Source organism: Canis aureus, chromosome 36, assembly GCF_053574225.1.
Source record: "Canis aureus isolate CA01 chromosome 36, VMU_Caureus_v.1.0, whole genome shotgun sequence".
In the NCBI taxonomy this organism is placed as follows: domain Eukaryota; kingdom Metazoa; phylum Chordata; class Mammalia; order Carnivora; family Canidae; genus Canis; species Canis aureus.
The window spans coordinates 14,406,477-14,428,374 of NC_135646.1; the positions used below are offsets into that span (position 1 = coordinate 14,406,477).

A 21,898-nucleotide genomic window follows, 5' to 3' on the forward strand; every position below is an offset into this window, starting at 1 on the left:
GACTTCTGTTTAAATTCGTTGGTTACCTATTAATTCGTCACACCTTTAAGGGGTGATCGATAAAGTAACTTATTGGAACGAGGTTAATTAAAACTCTATGCTCTTTGATATGGCCAGATTTAGTATTATTTAGAAGAATATAACTTAGCTAGAAAAAGAAAACAATCAGAAACTGATAAATCTAGGACCGTAATTCAAACACTTCCATGTAACTTGCAAGAGTCAGTAAAATCCTTCACCAGCAGGCAGTATACATATTTAGACCTACAGAAAAACATGATCCTTAGAAGGAAAAAAAATGTTACTTAGGGAAGAAAAAATCTAATTTCATTTACAAACAATATGAATACAAAGTTTATGAGCATTTTCTTTCTCTAAAAAGGCTACCTTAGAAATTATTAATCTCAATCACTTTTGTTGCCTATTCAACAAACATTATCCAGAGCATATATATGCCATACACTCTGTTGCCAGTGGGTAGAACAGTGAACAATAACAATAGAAGTCTCTCTAATCGTAGATCTTACATTCTAATTAGTCAGTATAATCACTATCTGTAAACATTCTGTGATCCTTCTGGAAGCAAGCCAAAGGAAAAGGAGGGGAGGGAACCCTGGGTGGCGCAGCGGTTTAGCGCCTGCCTTTGGCCCAGGGCGCGATCCTGGAGACCCGGGATCGAATCCCACGTCGGGCTCCTGGTGCATGGAGCCTGCTTCTCCCTCTCCCTCTGCCTGTGTCTCTGCCTCTCTCTCTCTCTCTCTCTCTGTGACTATCATAAATAAATAAAAATTTAAAAATAAAAAAAAAAAGGAGGGGAATTCATAGGAAATAATTCAAAGAAGATAAATATTAACTGAAGCCACTCATGGGTCACAAGACTATCTGTATTTCTCAAATATAAATGAAATTGTCTTTAAGTGATATTACCTTTGCCAGGCAAAATCATCCTCTAGAAATATGTTGCGGCTGGCTTTTCTGCTTCCGACAGGTGTTCGAGGTTCACCTGGATCAAGTATAGATACAGAGGATGCGGAATCTGAGAGAGCATTCAAGTCTTCCCCAATGGAATTACTGTCTGTGGAGTGAGCATAACTTAAGGCTATTTTTCTACAGTATGTACAAGCTCGGAGGTCCCCTAGGATGGAAAACAAAACAAGAAAATTAACTTAAAAAATGATAATAGGTTACCTAACAGAACACATTAAATCCTTGGGTTAATAGTTTTTCAAGTAACGGAAAACGTTTTCAAGTCAAGACTACCAAAAACAATGTTTTCAAAATGCAAAACAATTTTACTGGTTCATTTATGTATTTTAAAAACCATTATTATGATAAATTCATCCAGGCATTCAAATTACCTCAAATATTTATTTTTTTTTAAAGATTTTATTTATATATTCATGAGAGACCAGAGAGAGAGAGGCAGAGGGAGAAGCAGGCTCCACGCAGGGAGCCCAACGCGGGACTCGATCCCGGGACTCCAGAATCACACCCCAGGCCGAAGGCAGGCGCTAAACCGCTGAGCCACCCAGGGATCCCACCTCAAATATTTATTAATGAGTTAAGAAACTAGCACCCAATGATACCAGCAAACTCTGTTTAAGACTGTTTTTTAAAAAAATAAAAGTATTTTTCAAGGTTCTAAAAATGAAATAAGGGACAGTAGGTCTGAGCAAAAAATTGTTTCAAATAGATAAATAAACCAATACAATGGTTTATTACAACATATTGTCCCTGGGCAGGAAGTAAGGAAGAAAATGTTAGGTCTCCTTTGTGAAGCCTTTGAGTGGCCTCCACAAGGGGGCACCGTCTTAAAAACAAATAGAAAATGGGCTTACAGACAATATGAAATATGTGGGGGAAAATATTAAACTTTTCCTATAGCAAAAGTTGAGTTGACAATGAAATATTCTTCAGAGGACAAACAACAAGGTAATTTAATACTTTCATATGCTGTCTTTTTTTTTTTTTTAGAAAAAAATGCAGCCCTGCCCAAACCGAAGTTTTCATCTCTATCCTACTTTATGGTAACTATGTGTAATTCTGTAAGTTTAGTGTACCAAAAAAACCAAAAAGGTCAGATAATTAAACTTTACAAATGTTATTTAACAATTTTACCTTAATTTTTATTTTACAATTAACATTAGAAAACTGATGTAACATGTAACAAAACATTTCTTAAAGGCAACTGTACTCTGATTTTACTGTAATTATAACCAAGTATATAGTAAATGGCATTTTAATTTTTTTTTCTTTTAAAGATTTTATTTATTTGCCACATAGAGCCAGAAAGCACAAGTAAGGGGGGAATGGCAGAGGAAGAGGGAGAAGCAAGCTGCCCACTGAGCAGGAAGGCCAACCTGGGGCTCAATCCTAGGACCCCAGAATCATGATCTGGGCTGAAGACAGACACTTAATTGACTCAGCCACCCCAGCACCCCATTTTTTTTTCATTTTAAGACTACAAGTATGTAGTCCTCAATCTTGTTAAAGTATGCATATATTTTGTTAAATTATGCATATATTTTAAGATTAAGTATCACCTGTTGCATTACTCATTTCCGATGTCAAAAATCAACAGATGAAATATACCAAAACCAAGGAAAAACATAAATATTTCAAACAGGACCAAAAAAAGTGAATCCAGTCTGGAATAAATGAGGGTCAGGACCACCAACAGGCCAAAGTAGAACTGCAGTAAGAAAGTGAAATCACATCCTGCAGCAAGGTCTTTAAGTTGCCACAACAAAGGCTTGGTTAGTTTCTTACTATAAGGAAATCTCCCGGGATCCCTGGGTGGCGCAGCGGTTTGGCGCCTGCCTTTGGCCCAGGGCGCGATCCTGGACACCCGGGATCGAATCCCACGTCGGGCTCCCGGTGCATGGAGCCTGCTTCTCCCTCTGCCTGTGTCTCTGCCTCTCTCTCTCTCTCTCTCTCTCTGTGACTATCATAAATAAATAAAAATTAAAAAAAATATATAAATCTTTAAAAAAAAAAAAAAAAAAAAGGAAATCTCCCTTAACCAGTCAGCTATTAGAATGAAAATGATCAGGACACAGTCAAACCTGAACTTAAAAGTTTTCATTCCATAAAGAACCTTCATCAGCAAGTGCCTGCTAAACACTTGCCTATATTATATGATGGGATACAAAGATTGAGGAGACATAGCTCCACTACCAAAGAACTTGGTCCGCTAAGGTGAAAGACACACATATAATTAAGTTGCATGACAGGGCACCTGTGTGGCTCAGCTGAGTGTCTGCCTTCAGCTCAAGTCGTGATCCCAGGGTCCTGGAATAGGGCCCCACATCGGGCTCCCTGCTCAGTGGGGAATCTGCTTCTCCCTCTCCCTCTGCCCCTGTTCATGCTCTTTCTCTCTCTCTCAAATGAATAAACTAAAAAATCTCTTGAAAAAAAGTTGTATGACAGATGCAAAGGTATTATTGCTACTGCCACCAATACCTGCTTAATATTCATTTGTCCCTTTCTATGTGCCATACATTGTTCTAAGTACTTGACAATTACTCAAGGCTATAATATACAACTGTGTGCAGCAAATATTATCCCATTTGCAATGGTTAATTTTATCTGTCAACTTGGAGACTGGTTGGTCAAAACTGTGAAGGGTTTTTGATTAACATATAATTAACATAGACAATCTGTTGGCTTTAATTAAGTAGATCACTTTCCATAAAGTGGGTATGCCTCATATCTTAGAATATTTTTGTCAAAATAGCAGGTATAATGAGACTAACTGGTTGCTCCTATTACTAGACAAAGTCGAGGGGTAAGGGAGAAAGGATGACTCAGGAATTCAAATTCCCAGCTGTACAAATTACCTGGAAGTTTCTATGTCTTCCCTGAAAGAAATCATCATCCCCTATAGCCACAGAGCTGAAAATCAAACTAAGACTTTCATCCTGTAGGTGGCTAATTACAACACACACTGAATCACTAATCTTGCAGTATGACTGCTGTGAAAATGAGGGCGCTGATTAGTAAGGAATGGAATCCTGAAAAGTAGAGGGGACATATGGAAAGATCCTGATGAAGCTGGGGACACTAAACCCCAAAATTCTGCTGAGTCTTCTTTTGCCTTTCTTTGCACCCTGTCAGAGATTAACCCTAATTTGTCTGAGAAATCCAAAATGGCCTGAGTTTGCTACCTTGCAAGACACTGCTTATTCTACTCAGGACCCACTCCCACTACCCTCTTTGTTTCTAGAACTATAACAGGCTGGGACTCAAGTCCCAGCAAGCCCTGAAAGGTAAGATATAGTGTGACCCACGAGAAGGTACACTACATTCCAAAAGAACCACATGATTTTCCAATGTATATAGACAGAAACCCAGGGAATAGGTATGTAGATATATATCAGAGGTATAGAAGAAGAGTGGAAAGAACATAAAGTAGGACCCAGCTGAATTTATTGATATGAGCCCACTAAGTAGAGATTCTCGATTGAGTAACATAGTTTAAGAGGTAAAAAGGGGCCCTAACAGTCTCATTGGTTGACTGGTTGGCTGAAACATGGACCAAAAGTGGACTATACTGAAAGAAGTTGAAAGGCCAGAGCTGCCCTGGTATACTATGAAGGAAGGGATCCAAAGAATTAGGGAGATTAAACGTTAAGCAAGGTTTTACCAAGTAAGACCTACCCACTCACACCAGGAGGATCTGGAGCATATCCCTTTCATGACCATGAGAAATAAATTTGTGAGGGCAGCCCCAGCATCCTTGTAGAGCTTTGTGGTCACTCCTCTCTGTAGGTCAGAAATTACAGTGGGAACTGCTGCCATTGAATTGGGAAACCTAAATGCAATGGAGACCATTAGATCCCAGGGTGGCCGGGGCAAAATGCTGGCATTTAATCATGCCAATGACAAGGTGGGCATGGATACTATAATAGACAGTAGAGTCAAAGCAACAATCAGAATAGTCTGGCTTGTAGTGACCTATGGCACTGATCATGGTATTCCCAGAAGTGAAGTCGATGGGCAGTCTACTAAATTCTTAACTAGATTTGTATAAGAACTCTAGATCAAGTGGACAGGAGTCTAACTTAAATCAAAAACAGTCATGGCCTCTCAATTAATTCTAAGACTTGAGCCATTTACAGACCCAGAATTTCTTGAATGGAGCAGGGAGTCTGGGTCCCCTTGAGGAAGAACCTTGCTACACTGCCAAAAACTTACTATTAATCTTTCTACCAGCCTTCCCCAAAGGGACCTATAGCCTTTTACAGGGTAACTGTGTATTGAGAAAAAGGTAACAGGCAAACCTTTGGGGAATTATTGGACTTTGGTCTAATTCCAGGAGACCCAAAATCTTATTATAATCTATTAGTTAGAACAGGGGCTTATAGAGGTCAGGTGATCAACAGAGTTTTGGCTCAGATCCATTGGATAGTGGGTTCAGTGGTTATTCTGTGGTTACTCCTCAGTTATAAAATATATAATTGGAATCAACATTCTCAGCAAATGTCTGAGTCCCTACATTAGTTCCCTGACCTATGGAGTGAGAGCTATTATGGTAGCTCTGGCCTCCAGAACTGTGAGAAAATAAATTTCTATTGTTCTAAGCAATTCAGCTTGTAGCATTTTGTTATGGCAGCCTGGAGAAACTAACACAACCATATTAACAAGATTTTATCCTCAGGGTAACAGGAGCTCTGAAAGGGTTTTAGGCAGGGGAATACCCCATGGGCTCAAATTAACATTTAACAAAGAATAATGACCAGAGTGTGCAAAAGGAATTAGAGGTAGGAAAAAACTAAGGGTAAAAAATTATTTGAGGGCAACCCAGGTGGCTCAGCGGTTTAGCACTGCCTTCAGCCCAGAGTGTAATCCTGGAGACCTGGGATCGAGTCCCACATCGGGCTCCCTGCATGGAGCCTGCTTCGTCCTCTGCCTGTGTCTCTGCCTCTCCCTCTCTCTCCCTGTGTGTCTCTCATGAATAAATAATAAAATCTTTTTTAAAAAAATTATTTGCAAGGCTATAGCCACAATCTTGATAAAAGATGACTGAGCTCTAAACCCCTAACAGTTTGGCGGGGGAGGGAAGCGGGGGGAGTGAATGAAGCTAAGAGGAAGATTTGCATGGTAACAAAAATAATTTGAGAGATGCAAAAAGCGTCCTCCTTTTGGTAACTTCTGCCCACCTTCCACTCCCAAATCACTGTATAAATCCACACACCATTGTTTAGTGTTTTCTGCTTCAACAAATAATTTAAAATTTCCATATTGATAAATTTATGAAAGAATATGAATAAGATGCAATTTGCTCAAGTACAGTGTCCTATAACTTGGGGATGATCTGCATTTTGTAGAATAAAATTTCTTATAGTGATAATATATTAGTAATCTATCCTAGCCACCTTGTCTAATAAATATTAATGTTCCTGTGGTTTTTCGCTAGCATCTATGATACACTATCTTTTACTCTAGTTATTTATGAACCTCTCCATCTATTTTATTATTCGACTGTAAAGTCCTTTAACGCAAAGCTGCATCTCCCTAGCTTCTGTCCCCGCCATGTCTCACACATGAAACCCAAAATAAAAATTGGCTTAACATCGGTCCTGTATTACAACTATTTTATAGTTATGACCTTTAAAAACTGTAAAACTATCAATAAAATGCATTTACCTGTATAGCCCATAAATTTTCCAGGGATTTCTTGATTACAGCAACGACTACAAAAAATCTGCCCACATAGGCGGCAATGATGTCTGCGTCTGAAGGTTGTAAATTTCTCACTGCAGTCATAGCACTCTTTACATTGGCTGTCTGGCATCCAGTATTGCTTTAGGTCGCTATCCTGTAACAGTAACAATTATGTGAAATTGAAAATATGAAAAGATTCAAGGACGAATGCAATGCTAATCAATATCCTACACAGGATTTTTCTGCAGAAATTGACAAACTATTTTGAGAATTCATATGGCATGGAAAAGGCTAAAAAGACCTTTAAGGCAGCCTTAAACAAGAACAAAGTCGAAAGACATATTATTGGCCATTAAGACTTACTCTAAAACTAGAAAATTTGAAAATTCGTTCAGGGATAGAAAAAAATAGAATTCTAGAACAGAAAAGAAAGCCCTGACACACCCTCACACATGTATATGGACTTATGACAAGATTTATAATGCAATCAGTGAAGAATGGTCTTTAAAAAAAAATATGGTGCTAGGTGCAATTACACATGCATGAAGAAAAACTAAAGCTTGGCCCCAAAGCTTCACATGAATAATAAAGTTTCTTCAAAAAACCATGAAAGACTATTTACTGACTCTGGGCTAAATATATACTTCCTAACCAGAAAAGCACTAACTTAAAACAAAAAGCACTAAAAAGAAAAAAAAAACAAAAAGCACTAACTATAAAGGGGGGGAAAAACTGGTAAATTAAAATTAAGAATTTATATGTAAAACTACGAGTTCATACCTGGAGGAAGTACTAACTAAACATTCTTTTGAGTCGAGTAGCACTATGCCATTTTTAGTAAGTATAGTACAAGCCCCATATAAGTGTTTAATAAATAATCTTCTAAAGCCCCTAGAGAGTACCTGGCTTTTCCCTTCCATGATTTCTTTGAGGCGTTTTAATACTGTGCTGAGGCTTCGAAGCTGAACAGCTGTACGAGGGTCATGACCTCCAAAGGTAGGTTCTGCTTTCCTTCTTGTGTCTGAGCCAGATTTACCAAAAAAAAAAAAACAAAACCAAACAAAAAGCAACCTGGTTATTCGTTCTAATACCTGTACAAAATAAAATAAGGTATATATGTGATGCACAGTGCCTTTATGTTCTCCCAGCCAGTGACATGGATTGATAGTTAAAACCAGTCTTTATAAAGGTACAAGGCTGTTGCAAGTCCATGTAAAACACTGCTTCACAAGCAAGAGTTATCTAAGAGAAGCACTAAGATCACTGACGGTTTTGAGGCCTCAGACAGACACACTACTTAAATGGCCCCAAAATTCATTAATGATTTATTAGGCTCTTTAGTCCTAAGCCATAACAAATACCTGCTAGAAATTTAGCAGAAGAAAAAGCAATCGCTGAGTTAACCTGGCTCAGTCTCTCCAGTCAAACAGTTCAGTTTAGCCTACAGACCGAGTTCCTAAAGCCTCATGAAGCAGATGATCAGAAAGGACTTTAATAACCATGTCCCCAAAGACTGACAGTGTTCAGAACATACAGGGTGGTAATTTACCCATAAAATTCCCTTCACAAGGTCTAAACTGATGAAAAATGCCAAAGCATTGCTAGAACTCCAATCCTACCCTTTTCTGCCACCTCCTCAACGCTGTATCTCCAAACTGGAAGGGATCACTTACACTTTTTTTTTTTTTTTTACAACTTTTGGTTGGGTGAGACAGAAAGGATTACCAAAAAATAAGAGGTTCTGCTCTAAATCTAAATTGACAAAGAACTTCCCAAGACAACTGAGTAATACAAATAATTATCGAAAGTGCACCTATGTTGAAAAACTTTAAAAACTTTGTATTTCTATAAATAGTAATATGCTAATTTCAGCAGATACCTCATGTGTTATCACTAGAAAACAATGTGTAAGTATTAGAATGACCAAATTTTTCTTGAGTATCACAATATAAAGCAAGTGTCCATAATTTGTAAGTTAAAAAAAAAAAAAAAAAAAAGGCAGATGAAGCTGTTAGATTGCAATGGCTGTGCTCCCATGCAGGGACAACAAATAATTATGAAGGCCCTTGAATTTAGCTCCTTAGAAGTAAAAGAATACGAACAGCATCACTCGCTAGAAGAGGAAGAGCAAGGCTATTCCTGGAACCAACAGAATCACAGGTCTCAGAAGAAAGCGAAAGAGTCCTGAGAGAAAATCTGGTCTAGCACTCTGCCCTAAATAACCTTAGGTGCTTCTCTTGTAAAATGGATATTACATAATTAAATGATTTTCCTAAAGTCACAGTGCTAGTAAATTGTGGAATTATAGCCTTTTAGTAGAAAAAGGAACTTGATTGGTCAGTATCAGGCTTCTAAAGCTTAACTGCCTCTAGCAGCTAAGGCTGAAGGAGCAGTGGGGATTGCAGCAAACTAGACATTACAAGCTCTACCTAGTGATACTTAAATTTAAGTTTATCCAAACACTAAGGCAAGGTGTGACAGGCTGTCAGTTTGTAATCCCTAATAGAGTCTAGTCCTTCTCCATAAACAAAGAAATTCTATGCTTAATTCAGCATAGGTCAGGTTCACATGCAAAGGCGTTTACTGAGCTTAAAGGTTAAAGTAGGGATGGTCTCTTCCTTCCAACCATTTGGAGTAAAGGAAGAGCTTCTTTCTCCCTCTCCCTCCCTTCCCACCTTCTAATTCTTCCTTCCAACTGGCTGTTGTAACCCAGGCTGAGGCTCATTGCCCTAGGAAACAGGCAGAGGTGATGTAGCCAGCTCTGCTCCAGTCCTCAGGAGGTTCTGAACCAAGTCTCGGCTATTAGATACCCTTCTGCCAACACCCATTACCTGTGCCTGCCTACTTTTCACTCGAGGATCTCTCTCATGGGGAAGACTGGCCAGACAAGACAGGTCTGGAGTTCAGGGACACCTGACTTCCAATGCTGCACCTCTTTCTCTATTATGCCACCTCTCACTGCCTTTCTTCTATCACCTTGAGCAGGGCAAACCACTGTGCTGAGTTTAATACTCTAATAGAAATAAAACATAAAACAACTCACTTTGCCTTGTCTCTCAATTCAGGTACTGATCCCCGCCCTATACTCATCAGAAGAACATGAAAATGAAGGAGATGACTATAGTACACCAGGACAGAGAACAAACAGGCAAGAGCTCAGCTTATCCAGCCACAATGACAGTCTATACCCCAACAAGGACAGATGGCCAAGAGCAAGTGGCAGCCCACTAACGGAGTTGAGAGTTCCGCAGCCAGAGGCATGCATACCACATGACACTAGCCATCCCAAGAACAGATGCAGAATTCATTCACAAAGTTTTAACTAACCTGTGTTCTCCTGGGGATGTGGCAAACTGTTCTCTTCTGAAACCCAAGCAAGTAATTATCAAAAAACAGTCAAGAGATCTGTGCTTGGCCTAAATTAAAATTTAATAAAATGCTTAAGAATTTTTTTTTTTTAGGTACCAACGAATTCTTTCACTACCAAGGTAACAGTTTCATTAATTCTGAAGAGCACCTGACTATTCCAAACAGCAGAAAAGTAAAGTTAATAAACAACCTGGGAAACACTGTGACTGGAAAAAATCTAACACGAGAGAGAAATGAAACAAGAAATACTGTCTCACCTAATACGGCTGACGATCGTCGCTGGAGTTCCTCATTAAGCTGCTTTTTATAAGGTGTAGGTGACCTCACAGACTGTGTTCTTGAAGGGAGCTGAGGGCTGGTCCAACTTCCACTTAGACACTGCTGCTCTCCCTGGCCCCCTTCTGCTCGCTCTGTAGCAATGGAAAGCTTGGCATTATTTGAAAAAAGTAAGACTCAAAGTATAGCAAAGAGAAGGAATAGATGAAATTCTTCAGAAAATAATGTATATATGTATTTACTCGTGTAATTAAAAATTACATTAAAAAAAAAAAAAGAAATCCAAAGAAAATGGCACAATTATAGGCCGGTATTACATCCTTGGTATATGTGATCCTCAGTTTTTTTACTTTTCATTAGAAATATCTTGAGCATATTAAAGGAAATAGATTGCAAGCTTTACATGACTGCAGAGATTTTTTTTTTATCTGTTTTGTTTTTGAGATAGATCCCATGCACTATTAAAACCATGTAATAGTGGGTAGTAGTATGTGCTCAATGAACATTTGGTGAATAAAAAGATTACTTTCTAATAATGACTAAACATAATGTGGCTCTAATGTGACTAAATATAATGTGTTCAATGAGATCATAGAACAGAAAAATGAATTTAGGTAGAAACTGAAGAAGTATAAATAAAACACGTACTTTAATAACAGTGTGTCAAAGATAGTTCATTAATTATAGTAAGTATACTACAGTAATGTAAGCTGATAATAATAGGGAAAACTGGGTATGGGAGTATATGAGAACTCTCTTCTATCTTCCCAATTTTTCTGTAAATCTAAAAGTAAACAATAAGATTTTTTAAAAAGTCATCATCTTAAAAATGGACTAATAGGAGATTTTACACGGCTTTAAATATGACTACTACTAAAAGTCAGTTACTACTATTAAAATTTCTCCTGAATAACCCTCAAATTCCTTACAACAAGAGGGATTATTTTCTAATGCATGTCAAATAATACAGCCCAAATAAAAAGTAAATATACAGGCCATATTTCTTTTTAAATTTTTTCCAGGTAAAAAATGTATTACTTAAAAAGAGCTCACTTAAAAAGTACCTTTCCACTTCCAGTTATGGAATGAACAAGTCATGGGGATGAAAGGCACAACACAGGCAACATAGTCAGTGGTACTGTAATAGTGCTGCATGGCGGCAGATGGGAGCTACCCCTGTGGGGAACACAGCATAATGGAAAGACTTGTCCAATCACTATGCTGTACACCCGAAACTAAAGTAACACTGTGTCAGCTATACTTCAATGAAAAAAAGGAAAATAAGATTCCAATTAAAAAATATTCTGTAAAATAATTGGTGTGTTCTCCACAAAAATGCCAGTCTCACAAAAGACAAAGAATGAGAGACTAAAGATGGATGAAAACTAAATGTAATATGTGACCTTGGACTGGATCCTGGAAGGGAAGTTTTCTTTTGAGGACAAGCATTTGTTTGGAACACAGACTGTTGATTAAATAAAAGTACTGCATTGGGATCCCTGGGTGGTGCAGCGGTTTAGCACCTGCCTTTGGCCCAGGGCGCGATCCTGGAGACCCGGGATCGAATCCTACGTCGGGCTCCCGGTGCATGGAGCCTGCTTCTCCCTCTGCCTGTGTCTCTGTCTCTCTCTCTCTCTCTCTCTCTCTCTCTGTGTGACTATCATAAATAAATAAATAAATAAAATTGAAAAAAAAAAAAGTACTGCATTGATATTAAATTTCCTGAAATAAATAAACAGTATCTTTAAGCTAAAAGCATCTTTTCTCTTGGTATTACTACATTTACACCTTAATCTAATGGGTTTAAGTCAACAGGCATGCTGACAGTTTCAATTTTGGAAAAATAAGAACATTTCCTCCCATATGCTGATTCTTCTAGTTTTATGGGTTTAATTAAAATCTTTTGGCCATTGGGGGATCCCTGGGTGGCTCAGCGGTTTAGCGCCACCTTTTCGGCTCAGATCTTCCACATGATCCTGGAAACCAGGGGTGGAGTCCCCTGTCGCGCTCCCAGCATGGAGCCTGCTTCTCCCTCTGCCTGTGTCTCTGCGTCTCTGCGTCTCTGCCTCTCTGCCTCTCTGCCTCTCTCTCTCTCTCTCTCTCTCTCATGAATAAGTAAATCTTTAAAAAAAAAAAAAAACTTTTGGCTATTAACCCCTACAAGAACAAAGTCCATTCTGTGAACTTAAGAGAGTTGAAACATTAAGGAAGGGGGGCTGGGAGAGGAAAAAATGCTAACCTCAAAGAGATGCCTCTTTTTAACATTAGTTTTCAATTCAGATCTTCAGTTACCAATAATTAGTAAGATTACAGGGAAAATTCTAGCTTTCTCCTCTTGAGCAGTAAACCCCAGTAGCCCATGACCAAAGCTGTCTCCTTGTTGACAGTCCACATTCTTGCCAAGACACAGCCTGAAAGCTGAACAAGGGAATTTCAGAGACTCACACCTGCAGGTTCTCTGACCCCGTCTGAGAACACGGCCTACCTTTGTTAAGGCCTACCTTTGTTAAACCGAAAGAGGTTGACGAAAGAACTATACGCTGACTTGAAAGGAGGTTCGTCCTGGTCAGGAGTCAAAGGTTTGAAGTGTGTGAGGTGAGAAGGACTAGTAGGAGACCGCGGCAGATCATTAGCAGTGTCCAATGTTGGGGAAGTCTTATCATCTGTGGCCATCTCATGAGTCTAAAAAACAAAAAACGGGGGGGTCCTACGTGAGCTCAAAGGTTGATTCCAAACAGCATCCCTAAATGTCTGGAAAATCTGACTCTGAAAATTCAGACCTCCGAAAACCAAAGAGTGAATCGATCTGATTTAGCACACATCGCAAACTGAGGATTAAAAACATTGCAGTCTAGATCGTAAGGGTCTCAATCGCCTGAAACTATGATCACACAGCTAATCTAACTCTCACCATTGCGATTCAATCTACAGAAAATATCTAGATCATTAACAGTTTGGAGGCACAGTATAAATGTGAGCAGGAAAAAAAAAAAAGCATTTTGACATAACATATCTTTTTCCTTTTAAGATTCGTTTTGGAAAGACAGCTACTCAATAGCTCTTTAAAATTATAGGGAAGGGACGTCTGGATGGCTCAGCGGTTGAGTGCCTGCCCTTGGCCCAAGGCCTGATCCAGGGATCCTGGGATCAAGTCCCTCATCGGGCTCCCTGCAGGGAGCCTGCTTCTCCTTCTGCCTATGTCTCCGCCTTCTCTCTGAGTCTCTCATGAATAAATAAAATCTTAAAAATAAATAAAAGTAAAGTATTAGGAGAAAACTGGTTTTATATATGCATGTTAATTCCTCAAAATTTTTTGAACTTATTTCTATTTTTTTCTTTTACACAAAATGTAAGGCAGGGGCACCCGGGCAGCTCAGTCAGTTGTGTCCAACTCTTCTTGATTAAATGGTCTCAGGGTTGTGAGATCAAGTCCCGTGTGGGGCTCCACACTGAACGTGGAACCTGCTTGGGATTCTCTCTCCCTCCCTCTGCCCTACTCAAGCTCTTTCTCTCCCCTTACCCCCCAAAACTAAAACATAACAGGGCCTGGGTGGCTCAGTCAGTTAAGCGTCTGACTCTTGATTTCAGCTCGGGTCATGATCTCAGGGTCATGAGATAAGACCAGGAGCCCAGCATCTGGGCTCAAGCTCAGCAGGGAGTCTGCTTGAGATTCTCTCTAAAATAAATAAATCTTTTTAAAAAATTTTTTAAAAACAAAAAAAGGTAAAACATAAATATTTCCAAGGAAAGAAAAGTCATCCCTTAATGACACTTCTGTATAAACTCGAGCTATGTCTTATCACGTCAAGGACTAAATCAACAAGCTGTTCCTATCATCTCTTCTTCTAAGCACATGAACCAGGCTTTTCTCCTTTTAAGAGTAAACTCACAAAGACATTAAAATGAAGATCTTAAAGGGTTTTTTTCTAAATACCTAAAATTCCTCACCAGAGGGAGGTTACAGGAAAATACCAGTATCTGTTTCCTGCCATATTAAGATCTCAAATAAATGAGAACCATAAACCACGCATAACTAGTCATCACAGTGCTATAGTTTGTCATCTAATTTACATGTTACAAAGGGGACATCATATTCGCAAAATGTTTTTCACTTTCAAAATCATATCTACAAAAAAAAACCAAAACAAAACAAAATCATATCTACCACCCCGTTTTACTTTTACAAAAATCCTGGAGGTCACACAGAGCTAGACTTATTAATACATTTTACCTTTGAGCCAACCAATGTACACAGAACCTAAAACAATAGTCTGGAGGGTCACACATTCAGTGGTAGAACTGTAATTAGACCCCAAAGTTTCATCCTGAAATTCCTCTTTAGATCAAACTGATTTTTGTAGCTCTTCATAGACTTCCAATTCTAGCCTATCTGAATTCTAACTACTCAAGACACAGCCTGATTAATAATTGATTAATTAAACACAGCAGAAATGAAACCATGGACCTGAACATGATTTGGCAATAATGTTTATTGGTTGGAGGAGGGGGAGGAAAGGAGGAAGAAAAAGAGGAAGGAGTGTTGAGGAAGAGCAGAGAGGGAAGGAAGTAAGGAAGGGGTTGGAGGGGAAGGAGGAGGAAAGGGGGAGAGGGAGGGGAAGGAGGAGGAAAGGGGGAGAGGGAGGGGAAGGAGGAAGAAAGGGGGAGAGGGAGGGGAAGGAGGAGGAAAGGGGGAGAGGGAGGGGAAGGAGGAGGAAAGGGGGAGAGGGAGGGGAAGGAGGAGGAAAGGGGGAGAGGGAGGGGAAGGAGGAGGAAAGGGGGAGAGGGAGGGGAAGGAGGAGGAAAGGGGGAGAGGGAGGGAGAGAGAGATGGAGATCTCTAATATCACCCTGTATGGGGGAGAGTAGTCAACAATCCATATTCCAGCATAAAGGATTTTGAAGCAAGCTGCTGACTAAGTGTAGACTCACAAGGGGGTGGGAGGGGAGGAAAAAAAGGGGAAGAAAAAAAAAAAGAGCACTAATAAAAAAGGATTATGTGCTTACAATAACCCTCAGGCCTGGGAAAACAGTCTACATTTTACTTTGACACAAGTAACATCAGAAGCAGAGTTAGCAATGTGCATAAAGAACCTCAGCATAACTTCTTGGGGTCACCCACAAACAAAACCAATTAATAAGCTTTAGAGATGTACTAAAAATTACCATGACAACACTCAGCAAGTGTAATCTCTGAAACATAAATGTAGTCACAGAGTTCACCTTAAAAATTCCATACTGACACTGGGGTCTTGAAAAAACTGCTTTACAACTCTCATTCTCTGGCAGCTTAATAACTATCTGTGATGTACACCAGGACTCTTTGCTAGCTGATAAGCAATTAATTAGAAATAGGAACCTACTCTCCCACATGCCAGTTCCTTTGCCTCTTTTCATTTGGTGGCCACTGGTATATACGGACCCATCACATACTATCTCCTTGATTGAGCCAACATGAAGGCTAATCAGGTGTTAAGCAGAGAAAATAAGCCTGATCTAGCCAATTTCAAAACATAGCAGATGAAAAAAAAAAAAAAAAAAAAACAAAAACCATCAACTGAATCATTTCTGAATACGGTTTTTAAAACTACTTAAAAACATATCCAAAACAATGCAGGTCAGCTGAAGACCAGAAATGTCAGTTTCCATCAACAAAGATTTTTTTTGTTCGATTTTTCATCAACATGCCAACAGATACACTAAAGCAAGACCACGCGTGATCCGTATTACTCCTCCCAGAAAGAGGAAAAAGGAGAGCACAGAGGGGAAGAAAAAGGGAATGTAGTCTTGCTCCACAGAAGAGACTTAACCTGCCCCAATCTGAGTCAGAAACCCAAACCCGGGCAGCGGTTTGATGCCGCCTTAGGCCGGGGGCGTGACCCCGGGGTCCCAAGTTCGAGTCCCGCGTGGGGCTCCCTGCAGGGAGCCTGCTTCTCCCTCGGCCTGTGTCTCTGCCCCTCTTTCTCCCTCTCTGTGTCTCTCCTGAATAAATAAATATTTTTTTAAAAAACCCAACCAAAACAGAGAACAATCAATAACAAAAAAACAAAAAAAAAAACAAAAAAACAAAAAACAAGGTCATTTTTTAATCCTGACGGAGTTGAGGGTTTTGAAGCAGCAGGAAAGCAGATTTAAGTAAGTGAGGAATAAGAGGGCGCAGTACCCCGAGGCCAACTACCCCTACCCTCAGTAGGGCCCTTATTTTAAGGCCGAGGACGGGCTGATCCCATGCGTGCTGATTTAACACGGAGAGGCCCGCACGCTTCGGATAAACATAAACAACCCGCTTCATACGGAATCACACACTTGCCACAGCTCTTGGCCCTCCTGAAACTAACAACCCCCGTGTGGGATAGGAGGCTCTCGATCCCCCTAAGGACACCATCGCATCCCACCCTCCCCTCTTCCTCGGGCACGTCCCCAACACGGGAAAGAATACCCAGTGGGAAACCAAGCCTCCTCCTCAGCCGCAGGGAGAAACAGAAGGACGTCGAGGGGCAGAAGCGGGGCAGAAGCGGGGCAGAAGCGGGGCAGAAGCGGTCCATCCTCTAAGGAGGCGGGGGCTCCTCTGCAAAGCCCACTGCCGGCGTCGTGCTCTGCAAGCAGCTCGGGAACTTTCCTCTCCGTCCACGGAGGCACCGCGGACGCACAGACCACGAGCTGAGCCATCAGAGGGGGGACCACCTGGACCGGGCACCCCCCTAACCAGCTCGGGGACACGGGACGGAGCGGGGGGGGCTCGGGAACTTCAAGCGTCTCCACGGAAACCTCTTGCAACACAGCAGCCGCCCCCCGCGCCCTTCCCCGCCCGCCGGGCGAGGGGCAGCTGGCAGCCGGGGGTCCGAGGGGCCGGGGGGCGGGGGGCGGCTGCCCGCGGGCACAGGGTCTGCTCCGGCCTCCCCTCCGCCCCGGCCCCGGCGCCCCCCACGCCGGCCGGCCCTCTGCCCCGCTCCCCAGCCAGCCGGCCGCGCGCCAGGCCGCCTCCCTTACCTGCGCCTCCCGCCCCGGCCCCGCCGGCCGCCCGCCTCCCCAGCCGCCGCTTCACCGGCTCAGGCGCAGGACGGCGGCCCCGGAGCGCACGGGGGGGTCCTCGGGCCGCCGGCGGTTGCGGCAGGAAGCGAAGCCACTTACACGGTGGATGCGGCTTCTCGCTTCCCGCGGAGGCCCCGCCCCCTGTTGCTCCTTCGCTCCAATCGGCAACTCTCCCGGGCGCCGGCTCCGCCCCCTCCTTCCCGGCCGCGCCTCGTTCGGATCAGACGGCCAGGCCAGAGGAGTCGAGCTCAAATAGAGTCGTCAGGGCCCGCCGGGCGGATTAGGCCGCCTCGGCCTTCCCCGAGGACGCCAGGGCGACTGCGCGCGTGAGCATCACGCGTGCGGGGTCACCGGGCGCGGGCTGGCCGGGCCCCTGCGGTTACCGTAAGTGTCCGAAGATGTGGGCCCCGTGGGAGGTTACCGCGCTCCGCGCTCCGCGGGACTGACGCCTCCCATCACTGGCCGTGGGACCTTACACAAATGACTACGTTTTTCAAGCTCCTGCCCTCTTAACTGTAAATTGGGGCTGAGAACACCCACTTCACGGGGGTTTTTTTTCTTTTTTTTTTTTTTTTTTTTAGGATAAAGTCAAATGTTGCGTGGAGAGCGTTTGGCACAGTGCCTGACCCCGAGTAAGTGATGAAGCGAGCTCTGTAGCTCGTCTTTTCATTCGGGCTTCGCGCTGCACCAAGACTGGGTGCAAAGAAGTCTAGCCAGGCCCGCGTGGCTCGGGGTGGCCAGCGGTAGTGCGCCCCCGGGGCCTGCCGGGAGCCTTGTGCGCGTAGCTGGAGAACACCTGCCCAAACCCGCGGCCCCCGATCGTGGGGCTGGGCCGGGGCGGTCAGAAAGGAAACCCATAGTGACAGACTGTTTAAATTAAATGCTTCAGGTCCTGTCCTCAAGAGTTTTGGCAAATCCCCACCCAGCTTTCCTGGAGCTGGCCTCCTCGAAGGCTGGAGGCTCCTACGCGTGCAAGGAAAGCCGGATCACCCTCCTTGGCAATCATCCCGAGAGCCGCGAGCCTCCCCGTCCATTCCTCTACCACCACCGGCCCCCATCACACCCCTCCCCCCGCCGCAGCACCTGGACTATCATGCTCAGCAGAGAATCTCATCTACCTGAGTGAGAAAGCCAGGGTTCTTGGGTGTGCCCCCCCCCCCCCCAGCAACCGCTTCGTTGCAGCGCACATTTATGGTTCTTACGGAGTCTTCTCATTGTGGTGATGCTGTGTGGCAATCTATTGTAATAGATCACTGTGCCTAGTATGTACTTTGCTTACACTGCTCTATTAGGTATTAGTTGCATTTGTACTCAAAATAGCTTTTCCTTTCTTAATATCGATTCCTGTTATCCAGTTGATTAAACAAGGAGGCCATGGAGACTGAGAGAGCTCTGATGCCTTGGTAGCCCATGGAAGCAAACCCAAACTTAAGCCTGGAATGAATGCCTCGAGGTTATGAATTTGAGACCTAAGGATAACCAATCACCAAAAAACCACCCAGGCTTTTTCAAGTAGGGCAACTGCCTAAGCTGTCGTCAAGCAAATAATTGCTTGCTTTGCTTTTGCCTCTTCTCTATAAAAGTCTTTCTCCTAGCTCCTGTCATTGTAGTGCTTCCAATCATGTCACATTTGGCAATGCCCAATCCCTGCTCAAATAAACTCTTAAAAATTGCAATATGCCTCAGTTCATTTTTTAACAGTATCAGTACAGATTCGTGATTTTTTTACACTATAATTCATTACTGTGCCACTTTTTGACAGTCAAGTTTTCCCTGATTAGCCCAGTGAGATCCCCTTCAAGCAGAGCTCCTATACCTTTGACATGCCTTCCTCACTTTTTGAGCACTTCCTTCCTTTCTTATCCAATAATATATACCAGACTCACCTTGAACCATCTTTGCTCCAGGTCTATAATTAGTCAGTTCTGTAAGGATCCCTGATTGCCTTTAGTAGAGAACACAAAGATGTTTTTAAAAATCATGAAATTCAGTTCTGCCTAGGAAGTAATGAAATCGGCACACACTGCATGTGAAAACATAAATAGGTATATCCCTCCTAGAAAGTGATTTGATGGATCTAACAAACACCTTAAAAATGTTTATACCTCTTGATTCAATTCAATTGCAATTCTAGCAATTATGCCTAAGGAACTAATTCAAGTGCAAAGTAGAATGTAGTGAAATATGTTTTTCACAGTTATTTAAAACAGTAATAAATAAAAAGGAAACAAATATCTAACGAACACAAACAACATGAAAGTAATACAGTCAAATGGACAATTACGCAGTCTTTAAAAATTATACAAAGACTTTATAGAGCAATATTCGTCATTTCATGGTCAGTCTTCTTGCAAGAATTTTGTTCTGTTCCCCCCTCCCACTAATTTTTTTTTTTTTAAGATCTTATTTATTTACTCATGAGAGACAGAGAGAGAGACACAGGCAGAGGAAGAAGCAAGCAGGCTCCATGCAGGGAGCCCAATGTGGGACTCCATCCTGGGACTCCATCCTGGGACTCCATCCTGGGACTTCAGGATTACACCCTGAGTCAAAGGCAGATGCTCAACTGCTGAGCCACCCAGGCATTCCCCCCCACAACCCTCTCATTCAAACTTCAATCCCCTATAGTATGACTTCTTTCAGAATCATCCTAATAGAATTATTCTTCTCAAGCTGCATTTGTGTGAGGTCCTCTGACTTGCCAACATTATTTTCAGACTTTGTCTTCCTTGCCTTCTCTGCAGTAACCCCTCCATTTTGGAAACTTTCTCTTTGGTTCCCATCAGTCTGCGCTGATTTTTCTACTACCTCCCAGACAATCCTTACCATTCTCTTTTTAGGACTAGTTTTCCTCTACCTGGCTGTTAAAGATGTTAAGTATTCCATGGAGTTCTCACTGAGGAAGACTTTTCTTCTAGCTTATGACCTCATAAATTCCATGGCTTCCACTATTATACATGCTTATATTAGTTTGTTAGGGCTGCTATAACAAATGCCACTGACTGGATGGCCTAAACCACAGAAATTTATTTGTCACAATTCTGGAGGCATAGGCTGGGAAGTCTAAGACCAAGGTGACTTCAGGGTAACTACCTTCTGAGGCCTCTGTCCTCAGTTTGCAAATAAATGGCCATGCTCTTGCAGCCTCTTCACATATGCATCCCTCTGTGCACACACATCCTGTGTGTCTAAATTTCCTCCTCTGATAAAGACACCAATCAGATTGGATTAGGGCCCATGAATATGACTTCATTTAATCTTAATTACCTCTTTAAAGGTCCCGTCTCCAAACACAGTCACATTCGGAGGTATGGCAGGATTAGAGCTGCAACATATGAATTCGGGGAAAAGAAGGACACACAATTTAGCCCTTAACAATGCTAAAGATTCTCCAATTTCTCTCTTTAGCTCAGACACCCCTCCTGAACTGCAGATACATGTGGCTAACTGCCTCCTTAACATCTCTATCTTGCTGTCCCACAGGCATCTCAAATTTAACAAACCTTACACTTAACTCATTATCTTGGCCATCAAACCTGTGACTCCCTCTATAGCCCTTCTTTGTGGAAGGGCACCCAGTCACCCAAACCTGAAGCCCAGAAATCACCTGCACTGTTCTTTCTCCCATAATCTTCACAGCCAATAAATTCCAACAAAGTGAAATTCCACAAGGTAGAGTAACTGTTCATTCTACTTCATTTCTTTAGATCATCAAACTGAAAACACAAATGCCTTAATGTATTTATGAGAATCCCCTATTATCTAAATGAGCATCTTATAACCAAATAATGACAGAAATTTTATAGCCCATGTTTCTATTTATGTTTACAATGGTAAATAGTATCAACTAATATTAAAATATTCAGATTTTCTATTGTCCAAATGAAAAACAAATAATGTCAAGGCATACAATATCAACCAAATGAAGAAAGATGGTGTGCTAAATGAATCCTCCTGTGACACCCAGAATAGCCAAGCTAAATTCAAAAGAACAAGAATATAGGGGATCCCTGGGTGGCTCAGCAGTTTAGCGCCTGCCTTTGGCCCAGGGCATGATCCTGGAGTCCCGGGATCGAGTCCCACGTCGTGCTCCCGGCATGAAGCCTGCTTCTCTGTCTGCCTGTGTCTCTGCCTCTCTCTCTCTCTCTATCATGAATAAATAAATAAAATCTTTAAAAAAAAAAGAACAAGAATATAAGCAATGAACTCCATAGTCACATTTAAATCCATAACAACTTCAGCCAAATAGTATTTGTTATATCTAGTTAATGTTGTTAATGGGTGATGTATTATTTTATACTTTTGTTTCTCGTCATTTTGTCTATAAAATTTTGTTATTTTTTTAGTTGTATAAGAGCTAATAGCATAAGGAGCATGTATCTAGTTTTATGCATACATGTATACGCATCTTATAAGTCAATTCTAGGGATCTACAAAAAAATATTTTCAACGTAAAAGGAGTTCCTACATTACTAGCTTAGGAAACACTTTCACGAATGCTGAGATTTTGCCTCCCATATGTGCTCAGAGCCAAATTTGCAGCCCATCTCCAGCAGTGT

General features: G+C 41.8%; 1 protein-coding gene and 1 long non-coding RNA gene across 6 annotated transcripts in view; one reads left to right on the forward strand and one right to left on the reverse strand.

Moving 5' to 3' along the window:
* The window catches only part of PIKFYVE (phosphoinositide kinase, FYVE-type zinc finger containing), an 83,423-nt gene extending 65,865 nt beyond the window's left edge, over window positions 1-17,558 (reverse strand). For 3 of the 5 annotated variants that reach the window (XM_077885362.1, XM_077885359.1, XM_077885363.1), the window contains exons 1-7: window positions 17,298-17,436; window positions 12,813-12,993; window positions 10,293-10,445; window positions 9,994-10,029; window positions 7,569-7,687; window positions 6,649-6,820; window positions 928-1,135 (exon numbers count right to left, since the gene is read on the reverse strand). In XM_077885362.1, the coding sequence (XP_077741488.1) occupies window positions 928-1,135; window positions 6,649-6,820; window positions 7,569-7,687; window positions 9,994-10,029; window positions 10,293-10,445; window positions 12,813-12,984 (860 nt within the window). In that variant the 5' untranslated portion in view covers window positions 12,985-12,993; window positions 17,298-17,436. The other 2 variants (XM_077885360.1, XM_077885361.1) reach the window with 2 other exon arrangements.
* On the forward strand, window positions 17,406-19,015 carry LOC144306081 (uncharacterized). Its single transcript, XR_013373113.1, has 4 exons — window positions 17,406-17,723; window positions 17,921-17,971; window positions 18,229-18,461; window positions 18,695-19,015. It is a non-coding gene; the product is annotated as an uncharacterized LOC144306081 (long non-coding RNA).
* Window positions 19,016-21,898: the final 2,883 nt, after the last annotated feature.